Source organism: Anopheles funestus, chromosome 3RL, assembly GCF_943734845.2.
Source record: "Anopheles funestus chromosome 3RL, idAnoFuneDA-416_04, whole genome shotgun sequence".
In the NCBI taxonomy this organism is placed as follows: domain Eukaryota; kingdom Metazoa; phylum Arthropoda; class Insecta; order Diptera; family Culicidae; genus Anopheles; species Anopheles funestus.
Genome location: NC_064599.1, coordinates 76,888,156 through 76,903,710, shown reverse-complemented (window position 1 = coordinate 76,903,710; position 15,555 = coordinate 76,888,156). Strand labels below are relative to the sequence as shown.

At 43.4% G+C, this 15,555-nt stretch overlaps 2 protein-coding genes across 11 annotated transcripts in view; both read right to left on the bottom strand.

Annotated features, from left to right (window-relative positions):
* The window catches only part of LOC125766948 (kinase D-interacting substrate of 220 kDa), a 31,291-nt gene extending 20,022 nt beyond the window's left edge, over positions 1 to 11,269 (bottom strand). For 2 of the 10 annotated variants that reach the window (XM_049433064.1, XM_049433062.1), the window contains exon 1: positions 365 to 5,495. In XM_049433064.1, coding sequence (XP_049289021.1) covers positions 365 to 874 — 510 coding nt within the window. In that variant the 5' untranslated portion in view covers positions 875 to 5,495. Of the gene's footprint in view, positions 1 to 364; positions 5,496 to 6,526; positions 7,364 to 10,456 lie in introns of those variants that run through there. The other 8 variants (XM_049433057.1, XM_049433061.1, XM_049433059.1 and 5 more) reach the window with 7 other exon arrangements.
* Positions 11,270 to 11,843: 574 nt separating this feature from the next.
* On the bottom strand, positions 11,844 to 15,226 carry LOC125766992 (eukaryotic translation initiation factor 3 subunit B). The gene is made up of 4 exons (XM_049433173.1): positions 15,011 to 15,226; positions 13,314 to 14,860; positions 12,701 to 13,019; positions 11,844 to 12,616 (listed from the first exon to the last, which is right to left on the bottom strand). Exons 1-4 carry the CDS (start codon positions 15,099 to 15,101, stop codon positions 12,522 to 12,524), a joined length of 2,052 nt encoding a protein of 683 aa, XP_049289130.1. The 5' UTR covers positions 15,102 to 15,226; the 3' UTR covers positions 11,844 to 12,521.
* Between the last annotated feature and the right edge of the window lie 329 nt (positions 15,227 to 15,555).

Sequence of the window (15,555 nt, the reverse complement as noted above, 5' to 3'; positions counted from 1 at the left end):
AATTTGTTCAATGATATGCGTCAACATTCCGAAACAAGTTTGACAGAATAGAGCTTAGTGAGTCCGAATATGTCAAAATGCACGAGAGAAGTGACAGCAGGAGTGTGATAAGGAGCTATTAGAAGAGGGAGAAAGAGCGAACAAAGAATGTTACTAACAGCAGCGAAACTAGTAGCAGTAGTAGCAGTGAGAGCAAGACACGATCATGAAAAAATGGAACTTTTTGGAGGGACTGGTTCACAAACACACACACACACACAAACGAATTCACGTGATTTAGAATGGTGTCGGGATTGAGCTAAAAGAGCGGGCACAGAGCGTTTGGAGCGAATGGACATTTGGCAAAGTTGTAGTAGGTAGGTACCGTATTGGAGTGACGTCTCATGATCGCAAAACTGAACCGCCTGGGCGTCGTATGGTCAGGGTCGGCACTGGCAGCGAGCAGATTGCCTGGATGGTAAGGCGAAAGCGAGCTTGTTACGACCAGCGAAGGTATGCGCAACCGATGCTGCAGTAGCCTGGTCGGTGTGCTGCTGCTGTGGCTGTTACCGGGCCCGGTGACCGGTGCGCCGGTAGTTTCCGAAGATCCTGTCGGGGCCGGTGCGGCGGCACCGTCGGCCGCTGCCCGTTCCTGACCATCGGCTGGAAAAGTGGCCGTTGTCTGTGCCTGCGAATCATCCTCTGTGGTCGTCCGGACAACATCCGGTGAAGGGGACGGTGAAGGTGACGGTGTTCTGGACGGTGTAGTCGCAGCGGTTCGCAACCCCAACGGGCTGTTGTTGTTAGTGCGATCCAGCAACGATGCATCGGCGAACGATCCGTGAATGCTGCTCACCAAAGCCTTCACGTGATCGTAGCTCTTGTCTCCATCCATACGACTAAAGAAACCGAAGACGCAGTAATGATCACTAGTGAAGATGTACAAACGTTGATTGTCTCGAGTGGTTAGAATTGCTGATGTGATGATCTCAGCTCTTGGGTTAGTGACGGTTCCTTCAGTATGCCTCCGGCGGTGCTTTATGCGTTAAGTATAGCTATGCCGCACTGTCACCCTGGGGAATCTTGCTCATTGTCCATCCGTACACGAACGGACACAGCCTTACGGAATGATCCCACAAAAAATAAAGCCACCAAAGCCCTTGAGTCCTTGCTATAGAGTACTTTTCCTCTTGTGTTTTCTATTTGGTTTGGTCTACTCTTCTTCGGATAGGTTCTGTACAGACGGTCGCAAAGGTGGAGCAACGGAACGGACGTTTAACATACAGCTGAACAAACGAAACACACGTCTGAGGAGCGTTCGAACGCAACAAACACAACAGAGTCTGGAAATAAAACAGCAAAATCGACGCATAAGACACAACAACAAAACAGTACGAAATCGGTTATCATTCGGAGCATTCCGGCATTCGGCTAATGGCAAACATTGCTAGCGCGGCGTTTAGCAGCATTCTAAAACTCTTACCAAAAAAAAACAACAACGAACGGCCACTAACCGGCAATGCAGCATGGGCACTAAAAGTAGAAAACAAAAACAAACAATCCGGAGGAAGGAACAGGACGAGCGAAAGGTTAGACACGGATTGGGAAACGAACGGACAAAAAAACGACTCTGTAGTAGCTGTCATTCCGATTAGTAAAAGGGGTTCGGTTACTATTATGCGAGCAGGGTAAGCAAACGCACCTAGAGCAGGCTAGAGGAAGGTTACCCATTTGTATGTGATCACCTTATCTTGGAATGATGAATTTGTATGAAAGAGTTTTACTATCTTAAATTTATATCAGTTGAGCCACTTGATATTTTTATTAAATACTTTAACAAACAAAATTCGATTCAGGAATTTCCACAGTTCTTAATTAAGATATGTGTAAAGTAGAAAGAAAGATACATGTATTTATCATCTTTCTCTCTCTCTCTTCTCTTTCTGATATAGTGGAAACTCCTGTCATGTCCAATTTATGATATAAATCATTAATTTCCCTTTATTTTGTTTTTTTTTTGCATATGAATACGGCTCTAATGCTACACTTCTACTAACACTTCTACGTTAAATACTAGCATTTCAATATATAATGCTTCTATTCTATGCCGAAGCAAGGAAGAAGGTGAATCTAATCGTTCTATTCTAGCACGTACATATTCCGCTAACAAGGAACTATTGAAACTATTACGCTATCCTACACCGATGATACCCGGAGTGTCACAAATCCTAGTCACGGCACCAGCGGTTGCATGGAAAAAGCGAAAAAAACTCCAGCGAATCTCACTACAGGAGGTAATACAAATCGATGCTATTCATTGTAAGAGTCCATTCTAGTAGTTGTAATCCTTTCTGCTCTAGTAGAATGTTTCTTGCTCTAGTAAAACAACAACACCATCGAGCACAGTAACATTGAAACCAATCTTTGTTTGAGTTTTTTTCCGGTTTTAAAAACAACATACACTAACAGAACATGCACGGCGGCGAAGAAATGACATTTATTTAAATGCTGAAAAATATGGCTTATAAAACATTGAATTGAAGAACACTTTTGTCTTTCTTTTAGGAAGCCAATAATATATCGTATGATAAGGATAATGGTATGGAACTTCAATAAATAATGATAGATCGATGGTCGAATAGTGTGTTTACAACAGAAATAAAATAAATTTAGTTAAACAATGGTTATATAAAGTAATATTCTTTTTTAACGCTTTTTTTACCACAATCATGAAGATAAGAGCGCTTGTAGCGCTTGTATTTTATTCGAAACATTTGTTAAGGTAGATATGCTTTAAGGGTATATTGAATTGTGCATGATAATGGTGAAAATCAGTCATCGTCTTGTTGGCCTACACAGTCATGTCAAGTCAAGCAACAAAACACGAAATACCCACTCACTCACTGTCCATTAGTTTAAAGGTTGTAACCTTCCTCCTTTTCTTCCTCTCACGATACAACAGTATCATCTTTCATAACGCCTTCCACTGACTTTGATGCCATTATCAATAGTAAAGGACATCAATTAGAATAAATTAACAAACTGCCTGCTACCACGCACCTTCGGTGGTTTGATGAAGGGAAATTTATTGACCAATTGATCGCCATATTGTTTTACGATGAGCACACACACACCCACACACGCACAGACTGAGAGTAATTGTGAAGATTGTAAATCAGACAGCTTAACACCTCGTACACTCATTTCTTTAATCACGATAACGTCAGCGTGTCGATGAACGATGAATTATAGTCCCTTCGAGGGTTTATTAAGTATCATTCAGGCGAAGTGCGATCACACGATGCACACACTGTACCATTATATTTTGCTGTTCGACCTATATCCCACGCAACCGGTCGCGGTCGGATACTAAGCCAAAGGTACCGCACTTTTGAGCGAACGATCAGGATATGGGTTGTTCTTTAATTAAACAACCACAGCAATAAGTGATGGCAAACAACGTGTTTCGCGTTGAATGTTAATTGGCTAACGAGCGCCGTACATGGGAGAATTCCGTCAACCCTGCCACACACATGATAAGCGACCACAGGGGCGAAAACACCGTCAAGTGCCAGGCCAGTCCTATCGAATGGGCCTTTATGGTTTGCTCTTGTACTGCGTGCTGATAAGAGATCCCGTGGCCAGTGCCATGATATCTTTTCGCAAATAAACACCCGTGACCATCGTGCATTCGTTTGAAGTGTCTTCCCTTTTTGGAACATTGGAAGCACATCCGTTTGTAGACGAAATATGATCTCTGTCTGCAGTCTGTGTAGTGTAAGCAGTTTTGAGTTGCTTTTAAACATTTCGCACAGATAGTAGAAAACACGTCCTCAGCTCATGACACAACCTTCCCGCGAACATTTGCAATAATTTTCGTGTATGGTTTAAGCTCGTGTCGTCCCCAAACAAATGGACATTCATTCTTCGTGTCTTAGACAAAACATGCTATGCTTCTAAAGAAACCATTAGGAACGAATGTCGTGGAGATCACAACCGCAAGGGGATTGCATTTGTGTTTTTGTTGATATTTTAAAATTCTACTTCCTCTTCGTGGGCGTTTGATCGCGAAACGAAACAGCGGCCCCCTCGCTTGTAATCGATGCAACCGTCGTCCGGATCTATATTTACCTGCTGATGATGGTGATGATGATGATGCTCGTGGCCGCCGGAACGATGTTTGCTTTTAAACATTTTGTCGCCTTAAGCCACCTTCAACTACTTGACCCACGGCGCACAAGTGTGACAAATGCCACAGAACAATCAGCCGCCCTGCTGCTAGTATCGAAGGACTTTCCACTTTTTAAGGTTACTGATTGCTTGCTTGTTAAGTGAGGACGCACCTTCATAAACACAACGCTTGTTGAGGAACAAATATTGAGCATCCCAAGACATTGAAGATGTCAATACTATTTGGGTGGCACTGGGAAGATACTACTGCAAATGGTTCTCACATTGCACCAAAGCGAACTCGGAATGGAACTCGGCCACTGTTAGAATCGATCACCAATAGTGCAAAGATCGGAATTGTTAATGCACGTCACGTCACACGTTAATGAACTAACACCACGGAAGTTGCAATTTAGTGATAGCACTGATGAACGACGATCACGCACTTTTACCAGACACGCAACTACTAGCGAACACCACCACAGGCTAGATAATAGTGCGCCTCGGTACGAATCGATCGTACCGTTTATCGTATCAGTTGGCCGAAGAAACTACCGACACGTCCCGAACGCGATGCGACCGGTTGGGTGAACATTCGTCTACTGAGCGCACAGCAGTACTGCCATGACGCGGGAAAAGTCCACGGCACCCGTCCACACAAGCAGCATACAGACACTCTCGCACCGGCTGTGGCGTACGCACCACACTTCATCGAAACGGCGGCTGCTCTCGTGAGAATCAATGTCAGTATCTGTGATTAAAATTCTTCTAGTAGCGATACCGGTACGGGTAGCATTACAAGACGATGGGATTGGATGATACGGGCGTGCAGTGTAAAGACCACACACACAGTACAATAGCAATGCGACGCCAGCAAACACTATAAGAAGCTGCGGGTCGTCGTACGTATGTCTCAACCCAGCAACAGCTGATTTCGTCTGCTGTTATCTTGTCGCAAATATGCTCTCGTCGAAGTGATAGTAAAGGAACAGCAGTTTAGAAGAACAATTGTAATACCGTGCGCCTTGAAGTATGCAATAAGCATTTACCATCGTCGATCACTCGATGATGGGTTTTAAAAAGGACTTCTAGAATGGTTGTATTAAGCCAGAAAATAGGATTAGCAAAAAAATCTTTAACCAAATAGCTGTTTTTCATGAATGTACTAAATATTATTTCCACGGATGAGTAGTTCCCGATGGTCGATTTGTTAGAACTGGTTCAAAACCAGTAAAAACGATATATTGCATACCTTTAGGCGCGCCGAACGTTCAAGACGTAAAGCAAATATGATCTGTTTTTGGCGCAATTCTTCTGTGGGAAACAAACATTGCTAAAAATTCAACAAAGAAAATGAATATTTCTCACTTATATTCATGATTGTCCCAAAGTCCCCATTAAATTTGATACAAGGGAAATATCAAATTTTAAACTGCCTATCCCTGTCCTTAACAACACTCAAGCGAGAGCTGATAATGGCACGTAGGCGGTATCAATTGAAGTCGGTAACATTGTTTGAAGGAAGTATCAAATCCCCTCCGCGCACACGAGTGTTCATATATCACGAGATCCGCACCGGTGAAAGTCATGCCTTGTGCTTAACGAAAAACACACGGAAATACTCCATCCATCGTGCCCTCCCCCGGGGACACTTTAGCCATAATCCTTTCCCATTCGATGTGCGGTACATCACACAGTTGGTGATGACGATTCACCTTTACCTTTTAGTTGCAGCTTGCGATCGCATTGCAATCAAAACAAATAGCGCGCACTAAACGCATCTTTCAGTTTACGCTTCATGCAGTTCGATCAGGACTTACGCCTGGTAGTTGATAAGGTATTGCGATGGTCGTGATCGAAGCGTAAAAGACAATTTGAAATGTAAGTCAGGGTCGTATACGGGGTGATTTAAAATAGCAAAAACGAGCACAGGCGCCACACCATCCATTACGCGTAGTAAATAAAGAATAATAATGGTGTTTTTTTAAACTTTTAAAACAGTTTTATTAAAGGATCGGATCGTAATTCGTAAAATGTAAATAAATAAAGCAATAAAACAGTAAACTGTTTGTTATGAGATTAAGCAAAGCATGTTTTTCTATTCACAATAATGCTTTTCAGAACTGATTAGCTTTTTACACACTAGTAGTTTGATGGAAAAGGATCTCGTTGTCTCTACAACCACAAGCGACCAGAGAGCACACGGCACAACACTACCAACACCGTGTCATCTCCGTGACTTTTTACGCAAACATTGAAATATACCGTCTCCAAACCTGTAGCTTGGGGAAACGGTTGTTGGCACAAATGGCGAGATGTAAACAGATGAGATGAGGAAAAAAGATTACACGTTCGGACCGTACCCCGCTTAACGTACCTGGTTGGAGGAGGAAGCCGATCGTCGTAATGAGTTGCGCAGGAAGCCAAGGTAGGGCAGAATGCTACCATAGGAATGGTTTCTCGTTAAACCCGGAGCACCTGTTCCACCGATATGGCTACTTCCCGGAGTCGATTGCGTCAGTGGAGATAGCTCCGACAGTTCCCGGTTTCGTAGAAATGGACGACGGTCCATCTTGTCACATTTACGCACAGCAAACAGCAAAATAGTTACCGCCGCACGAATACACAGTGAAGAACAATTTCGTCAAGTGTCCTCACAGATCCTTGTTTTTCGGGTAAAGGAAGGATCGTGTCAAGTTCGGGTTTTGTTTGTTATGTTTTTGTTCACACTTTTATGTACACTAAACGCAACCACTATTGCCGATCAACGGATGTGTCGATCGTGCCAGATCGTATCGAAGCAACATGCTGCACGTACCCGTACCGGTGCACCACTGAGGCAGACTGGTGCAGCGTCTTATCAGGCCATTTCGACCACATCCGCGAGACGGTTTGTCAAACTGAACGTAACCCAGCGAGCGCGCGTGCCTGTATACGGGAGCAAATTATTACAGCACGGTGCCCACGACACTGACACCGCCAGTAGATCATAGTGCATGGGCGCTGGAGTCAGGGAACCACTGTCAAACGAACCACTGTCATGATGGCGCTGACATATAGGAAGAGCGGAACGTGTGGCGAGAAAAAAAGATTAGCGACAAAGTATTGCCACGGTTCCGTGCGTCCGCACACCGAATGATGCTCCCTCGATCGTCGACCGTCGGGCATGTGTACGCGTGCTTAATTTACTCAACCGGCGTGGTATTAGTGGATCATGGCAAACCCTTTTCGCTGATAAGACGTAAGACACTAAACGCCATCGGGGTGTCCCAGAAGGAAGACAAATTTTGAAGGTGTGATCATGAGGTTAATCGGAAAATTATAATTATTATTTTTTTTACTTCTTTACAATGGCCTGTCCGTATTAGAGATGAGAATAATAACTCTTTTTAGTGAATCAACTCAGAGTCAATGAGTCGTTATTAGGAGTCAGCTCGTTTAACGACTCATTTCGGAGTCATAAAAAAACCGGCATAAATCTGCTAACGCCTTAGTTTTTTTTGCAAATTTTGCAAAATTTTCTAAATTGATTTATTTTAATGCGAATTGGTTGAAGTAAGTGTTTTTCACTCAAATAATGCTTTAAATATAGAAAAAATTAAAAAATAATAAAAAAAATAAAAAAAAGTCTAAAAATGTGAAAATTTCCTAAGGTTTTGCTTTTTTTTTGGGAAATTCAGCAAAATTTTTAAATGTGATATATTTTATTGCGAATTTCTTGCAATAAGTTTCTTTTCACTCAAATAATGCTTTAAATTAAAAAAAGAATAAAAAATCAGAAAAAAAATTCAAAAAAATTTTTCACTCGAAAATTTCATAAGGCTTACCCCTTACGTTTTTTTTGAGAAATTTTGCAAAAAAAATTAAATTGATTTATTTTAATGCCAATCGAATGAAATAAGTTTCTTTTCACTCAAATAATGTTTTAAATAAAAAAAAAGAGTGAAAAATAATCAAAAAATCAAAAAATGCAAAAAAATAAAAATTTACTAAGGCTCATTTTTGCACCAAGTTTTGCCTATAACTCGGTCGGTATCTAACGGATCGCCAATCTTTAACCTGTGGTCGATAGCTGACATCAATGGCTACATTTTCTTCTTGGATGACCATGCCCTCAGATGTCTGTGCCAGAAGTTATTCGAGGAACCAAGTTCCTTACCCTGTTTGAGAAAATGTAAAATTTTCCTCATTTTTGCACCAAGTTTTGCCTATAACTCGGTCGGTATCCAACGGATCGCCAATCTTTAACCTGTGGTCGATAGATGGCACCAATGGCTACATTTTCTTCTTGGACAGCCATGCCCTTAGATGTCTGTGCCAGAAGTTATTCGAGGAACCAAGTGCCTTACCCTGTTTGAGAAAATGTAAAATTTTCCTCATTTTTCTGCAATTCAGCAACATTTTTAAATGTGATATATTTTAATGCAAATTTGTTGCAATAAGTTTCTTTTCACTCAAATAATGCGTTAAATTAAAAAAAAAATAAAAAATAAAAAAAAAATAAAAAAAATGTTCAACTCGAAAATTTCATAAGGCTTACCCCTTACGTTTTTTTTGAGAAATTTTGCAAAAAAAATTAAATTGATTTATTTTAATGCGAATTGGCTGAAATAAGTTTCTTTTCACTCAATTAATTGATTAAATAAAAAAAGAATGAAAAATAAAAAAAAATAAAAAAATTCTAAAAAATTTGAAAATTTCAATCAAAAAAATCAATTGCTCAACAAGTCCTCAACCTTTAGTTGAGGAAAACGTGTTGAAAGCATGAGTAGCTTTTTAGTGCACACTATCAGCAGTTGTAGCAGCTCTTTCTGTTTTACACTGGTTTGCGCGTGAATTGCGTTTGAATTCTTTTGGATCATACGGTTAGCGCTGAAACACGAACCTACGCAATAATGTCACCTTGTCGTACGTGGCAAGATAATAGAATTCTTGAAACAATTTAATATCACTACTGTAAAAGAACCAAAAAAAAACAATATCCAATCAACACACCTAATAAATTAGTCCATTTACCCAAACAATTAGCATGATGTATTGCGGCAGATCTGTGCGAAGTAGAAACAATTGGCTAAAATTAATCCCAACACATTCCAAACGGTCAGGATATAAGTGCGGACACGAAAGAGAAGAAAAGCCAATCCGTCTGCGAACGTTTAAATCACGCTTAACGGATGGGCAGACCCGAAGGTGGTTGGCCTTCAAGACGACGCGTAGAGAAACAAGAACAACAGTAGCGTGTAGCATTTATGAACGAAAACGATCCAACTTTCAACAACAATGTGTCATGCTACTGTACTGTTTGTGTAGCAGCTGGGAGGCAATGTGCTTCCGATCGACACCGAACCCCGTGTGTTTGGTGATCAAGACGAACTGTGCCGACGCTACGCCATTTCTCCTAAACCTTTCCTCGACTCACGCGTAAGATATTATGCTGGTGGAGTGAGGTCATAGGACGGCTGTTGATCTACAACACAACCATAATAAACGGCAAACGAACCGGCAGTTCAGAACATCGCTAATTAAATATCACTGTAGCAAACGCTTCAGCGGTGATTTGCCTTCAATCAGTGCGCCTCGTATACACGCGTGTAACCCCGCGCACATAGAGTGTCCGAAGAATCAATGAAAAATCAGTCACGCTCGAATGGCAAGATGTTCGCTATTAATAGAAGGAAGGGGGAAAAAATTAATATCGGTCGGTTGGTGATGAAAACGGGTCCACCATAAAACGGTTGACACGATGGGCAATACTGTACTTACTTGCTCATTCATAATTTATCAACAACTAGAAGTAGAATATGGAGTCGGGCAGTGCAAAATCCCAATTCGCAGCATTCAAACAAGTGTGTTTTAAAACGACGAACATACGACGAAAACGATCGCTTCCTCGCGGGAAAAGATGGAATGATTTCTATCCCATTCGGTTCTATCCGCATCGAAACAGTACAGTTTCAGTTCGGCAGCCGGAAAAACCGGAATTTGAATCGCTCAGCTGATCAGTGCCGGACGGCTGGAGCGTAAACATGGTTCGCTATGTTTTACAATGTACAGTGAGGCGAGCATAGAGGGCCCATGATGTTCGTGTTGCTGTCGTCATCGTCAACATCGTCGCCACGCAACGTCCCGTTATCGACGTGCGTAACCTTCGTGCAAGTCATATGCGTCATACCGTGTATGTGCAGAGTGTTCTGCTTCTACTAGTCCACCGAATGTCAGCATGAATGGGAATGGGAGTTGCAAAATGATGCACAAATCATTCGCTAGAATGGTAAATTTGATGATGAAATGTTTACAACTCACTCACCTGCTCGGATACGGGTTCTTTACAATTGGAATCTTCTGTGTAAACAAACAACAAGATGTGTCTTATCTGAAAATGTGGCCAGGCTAGTTGCGCTGCTCGACCACCACAAATGGGGGAAACCGGCCCTTGGTGTCTTGGAGCGGTGACTGCTCACTTCGTTGCCCGATTCGCTGTTGCTATACGGGCGCGAAGACAACCGTTGATGATGTTTCCAAGACGACGGATAGCACCTCGTTTTGCAGTTTTATTTTCTTTCCACACTTTCACTCAAGGAAGAAGGCATCGAGGAGCAAATTTTCACCATACAAACACATACACGCGCGCGCTCACATTAGCAAAACTTTTTTCGCAGGTTGCGTTTTCCTGGTTCTGCTGCTTCCACTGCACTGGATCAAACAATTGCACTTTTGCTTTCCCGCACTTGCTAGTAATAATTACACGCCACAACTATGAACCATGCCTCGTGACGCACGGGAAACAAACTCTTGCACAACGTTTCAAGCATCGAACGCGGAAGGATATAGCATCGTAGTGGCCTGTGGCGAAAGATTACACGCACATCTCGCCCAGCCTGGTTTATCTCCGACGTGCGGAAGCACACGCAAAAACATAGGGGAAAACAAGGTAACGTACGCAGGAAAACAATATGCACACAATGTGTACGGCGCTTTCTTCCCTGCCAATCGCTACAGGAAGGGAGATCGTTTCCCGATCCGTACTGCACCACAAAAATACTACTTTGTGCAATGAACACAGGACGACACTTTGCGAAAGAACAAAAACAGTACGCAAACGAGTGAAAGACGCACGACCATTTGGGGCGCACACGAGCGCAAGCAAATGTCAATGTGTGTGCGTGTGTTTATTTTGTACTTTTTTCTACACTCGTATTCCCGTTGCACAATTGCGATGGAATGGCGTTGTTGGGCCAAATGAGGGTGACATTTATTGAATTTAATTTTAGTTGCATAGACGTTAAATTAGAGAGAAAAATATCATCTTTTTGGTTTGGAAAAGCATTTAAAATGTCTGACCATAATGATATAACTACAACGGTAAAGAGAAAAACATTTCATTTTGAATTTTGTACTAATAAAAATGATTAATGTGAGCAGTACTAAAAAACTAATTTTTTAATCAGGTACGTTTCTCTCAATTTCTTTTATCTTTATCACAGCTGATCGTCCTTTCCAATCTGAATCTAGTTTATTTTTCATGAAGTGACTAACCGTGTCTGAATGCAAGGAAAAATAGTTGTATCTGATGAGTTCCTTCCGATCTTTGGAAAACACAGATGAAAGATACGCTTGAGTTGCGGTTAGAGTTTCGAACACGTCTAGTTTTTCATTTAGTATTTCGGTAGTAAACCCATCGAGGAAAAGGCAGCTTTTTCTTCTGTCCAATGATGTATCGTACAATAGCATACTATATTTATTAATAATCATACTGAAGAGTACGGCTTTCGAATTAACGGATGGTACACTTTTATCTTATTGAGGATTAGTTATTTAAGCTACTTCTGAAATAGAACCGTAAAAAGACCGTTCCTTCGACGATGTAACTACTGATACTACAAGGACGCACCTCAATTCCAGTCAGTATTTACCGTCTGCAACGCCTTATACCCAAACAAGCTGTCGTTCTCCTTAGCTATATGCACCTGAATGTGTCTCTGTGTTTCGTCTGCTTCGTCCTGAAGTAATTGCTTTGTATCAACTGGATCTTCCAACACACCATTGAACCAAAAGTCACACACATTCAGGAGCTATTTGCTCACAGTTACACCCAATCGAACGTTGTTTCCCCTTGTTGTTGGATGTTAGCCTTCCGTCCGATAATAAAACTGTGCAGCAAATTTAAATGTTCGGTATGTGCGTATGGAACTTCCTACAATGTTCCTTTCTCTTTCTTACGTCGTTTGTTCCGTACCTCCCACCACAGCAAAAGATCCCCACACGTGTGACAGCGCTCGCAAACACGAAAGCGGTCACACCGGCGTAAGGGGAGAATGTTGATGGCTGGTTGCGGACGCCACCAAAAACCCCACGGAGTTGCGTTCTACGGATTACTCGATAATGGTGGTATCTTCACGAACAAGTATTTCAACTATTTCCTCCTCTACATTATCTGGATCTGCCTCCAGCGTGTCTGTGTCGATGTCTGAAAGAAACGGAACGGTTTGGTAATCGTAAGCTCGCAACAACAACAAATTCAGGTATCTAGCATAATGCGGAATGTACGTACTGTTTCGCAACTGCATACGACGTTTCTTCTGATCCTCCCACTCCTTGACGCGTTTCGAGCGATACTCGGTGAACTGTTCACGCAGCTTCGCACGCTTCTCGATCAGCTCCTTCGATGCACGAGTCATGCGCAAACGATCCTTGCTTTCGAACTGCGAGTAGTACTTCTTCAAATTCTTGCGGATCTCCTTTTGCTTGGCCTCCGATAGCAGGGTCGGCGGGCGTGGACGCCACAGGAACAGCATGAAGTTCTTCAGATTCACTCGCTTCAGAATGCGCCCTTGGAACGACCACATGTAGTAGCCCTGATCTTCCTTAGCCTGTGGGAAGAGAAGAAAACAAAACAAAACGTCCAATAAGCCATTGCAAGTGCTTCTCTTTCTCGTTGTGGAATGGTTGATGTTTATCATTTGTGCAGAGCAAGCATCGTACCCACAAGATGGAAACATTCATTGTGGGATTGTTTATGTAAACCTTAAGAAATTACTTGCGCAACGCATACATTCTAGGAGGGTAAACTAAGAGAACTTTCGATAGGATTTAAATTTCACAAAAAGTTCCCTAATGGGTCCTCCACAGCTGATTCCGAATGGTTCTTCTTCCCACCAGCTTACCTTGCCAGATGTTCCAGTCACGACGTAACGTCCCGTTGGATCCCACTCTACCTCCGATGCACGATAATGGTCACCCGTCTTCATGATACTGAAATCGTTCGTGTCTACAAACTCGAACGTACCCATCTGCAGGTTAGCTAGCACGATAAACTGTCCCCTCGGTGACCAGAACAGATGGCTGCACACCTTCTTTTCCAGCTTCTTCACCAGCACCGGTTCCTGGCCTTTGTTGGTCTCGTAGAAGCTAACGTTAGCGGACGCCGGCTCACCGTGTATGATGGAGAACTTGGAGCCCACCGGTTCCCAGGCGAAGGCAAGGATGGTTTCTTTAACCTCCACCGAATCGACCGGAATGTCCTTCTCGCGCATGTGGAAAATCTCGAAGTTGTAAAACATGCCGAGGAATTTCACATCCGAATCCTTCTTGTCCTTTTTCTCCTTCTTCGACTTTGAAAACCGGTCCACCTTCACGCACAGATAGTCGCCCGACTTTTGCCAGTGGATCTTGCAGTCGGCCACGTTGAACAGATTCTTCGTGCGCAGTTCCGTTTTCTTCGGGATGGCCATCAGCGTTACCTTCGCCGGGACGTCCACCTCTTCCGCTACCCAGTACGCGATGATGTTGTCCGTTGGCGACCAGCTGAAGTTGCGGATGCCTTCCACCTTGATGGACTTCATGTCCAGCAGGAAGAAGGTGGTCGTATCGTAGATCTGGATCTGACTGTCCACCAGTCGGGCCACATACCGGTCGTCGTGCGACCAGCGCAACATCGACGCGTTTGACATACCGTCCGAAACGAACGCTCGCTTCTCGGCCCCGGTACGAATATCCCAGATAACGATCTTCTGCCCATTTGGACCGTATGTCACGAGATACTGTTCGCATGGCGAAATGTCCACGTACTGAGCGTTACCGTGCGGGAACTTGTTTACCTTCACAAAGTTTGACCCACCCCAGATGATGACACCCTGTTTGTGGAACGTCACGATGTACGTTCCCTTCGGTGACCACTTGACATACGTATCGGTGAAACGTTCACGTTTCAGCAGCTCCGTCGGTTCCGGTTGCGTGTTTTGACAGAACTGTACCTGCACGGAACCGGGGATGGTTTCCGACACCACACAGAACTGATCCTGCGCGTCCGACTCCACCAGGAAGTTGTACAGATCGTTCTGCACCTTGTAAGGTTGGGGTTGCGGCGGTGACCATTCCTTCGGTATGTCCGAATACTTTTGAAAGTCGGAAAACCGGTTCACCAGCAGCTTGTAGTTCTTGTCGAGCCGATGATTGTTCAACGATTTCACCGCCTCTTCCGCACTCTCCTGATTCTTGTACTCGATAAACGCGTACCCTTTCGTGTTATCCTCTTCGTCCTTCGGGTAGTGCACGTTCACAATGGTGCCGGCGTTCTTGAACAGCTTCTCGATGATGCCGTTCAGCTTTTGGAAGCGGGCCGCACCGACGACCGGAATGTTATCAACCACGATCACATTTTCCACGCCATCCGATTCGCACGGCTTCTGCTTCAGGAAATCGCCCAGTAATTCTGCAATGAAGTTGATTGGGACGGCAAATATAGCATATTCACTGTTAGGCCATTCCGATCCAAAGCTTTAAAGTAGCACACTAACACCGATGCATCACCCTCCCGGCACACGCATCCAGCGCATGAAAGAGTGGCGAGACCGACACTTACCTTCGTCGGACACATCGTCCACGAATCCCTCCGGGTCGTCAAAGTTGGGCTCCTCCTCAAAGTCCTGCTCTTCTCCTTTCTTTTTGGCCATCCTGGGCAACCAATATACGTCGTTTTATGCGAAAATCCGGAGCAATCGAGCAGGGAAAATTTCGCGACGTTTGACAGGAAGACCGGAAAGGAATAAAAAAGAACAAGCGCTGCAGTTTCCGCACAGTTGGCAGCACGATGGCGGGTTGACAGCTGTCAGCATTCACACATGTCAGTATGACGTGTAGGGTTGTGCATGTCGAAGCAGCCCTGAAAGTACCCTGCAGACGCATGATTGTGGTTCAAAATATCTATCGTGGGATGTAAAGTAGGATTGAAAAATTATTACACCTGGCAAATATCCAACGAGAGGTTGTCCAGATATGTACTTTGAAAGCAAGGCTTCACGTCCTTCATCATACTTTTTTTTCTTTTCTGTCTACAGTGAAGTGCCCTTTTCTACGAGAAAAGGCATATTGAGTAATGATTTAGCTATGCATTAAAAGCCGATTAGA

Coding starts and splice junctions, on each gene's coding strand:
- LOC125766992 (XM_049433173.1), bottom strand. CDS start 15,101: ATGGCCAAAAAGAAAGGAGAAGAGCAGGACTTTGAGGAGGAGCCCAAC. Junction 14,861..15,010: donor GGACGATGTGTCCGACGAAG/GTAAGTGTCGGT, acceptor ACTTCATTGCAG/AATTACTGGGCGATTTCCTG. Junction 13,020..13,313: donor TGACTGGAACATCTGGCAAG/GTAAGCTGGTGG, acceptor CTCTTCCCACAG/GCTAAGGAAGATCAGGGCTA.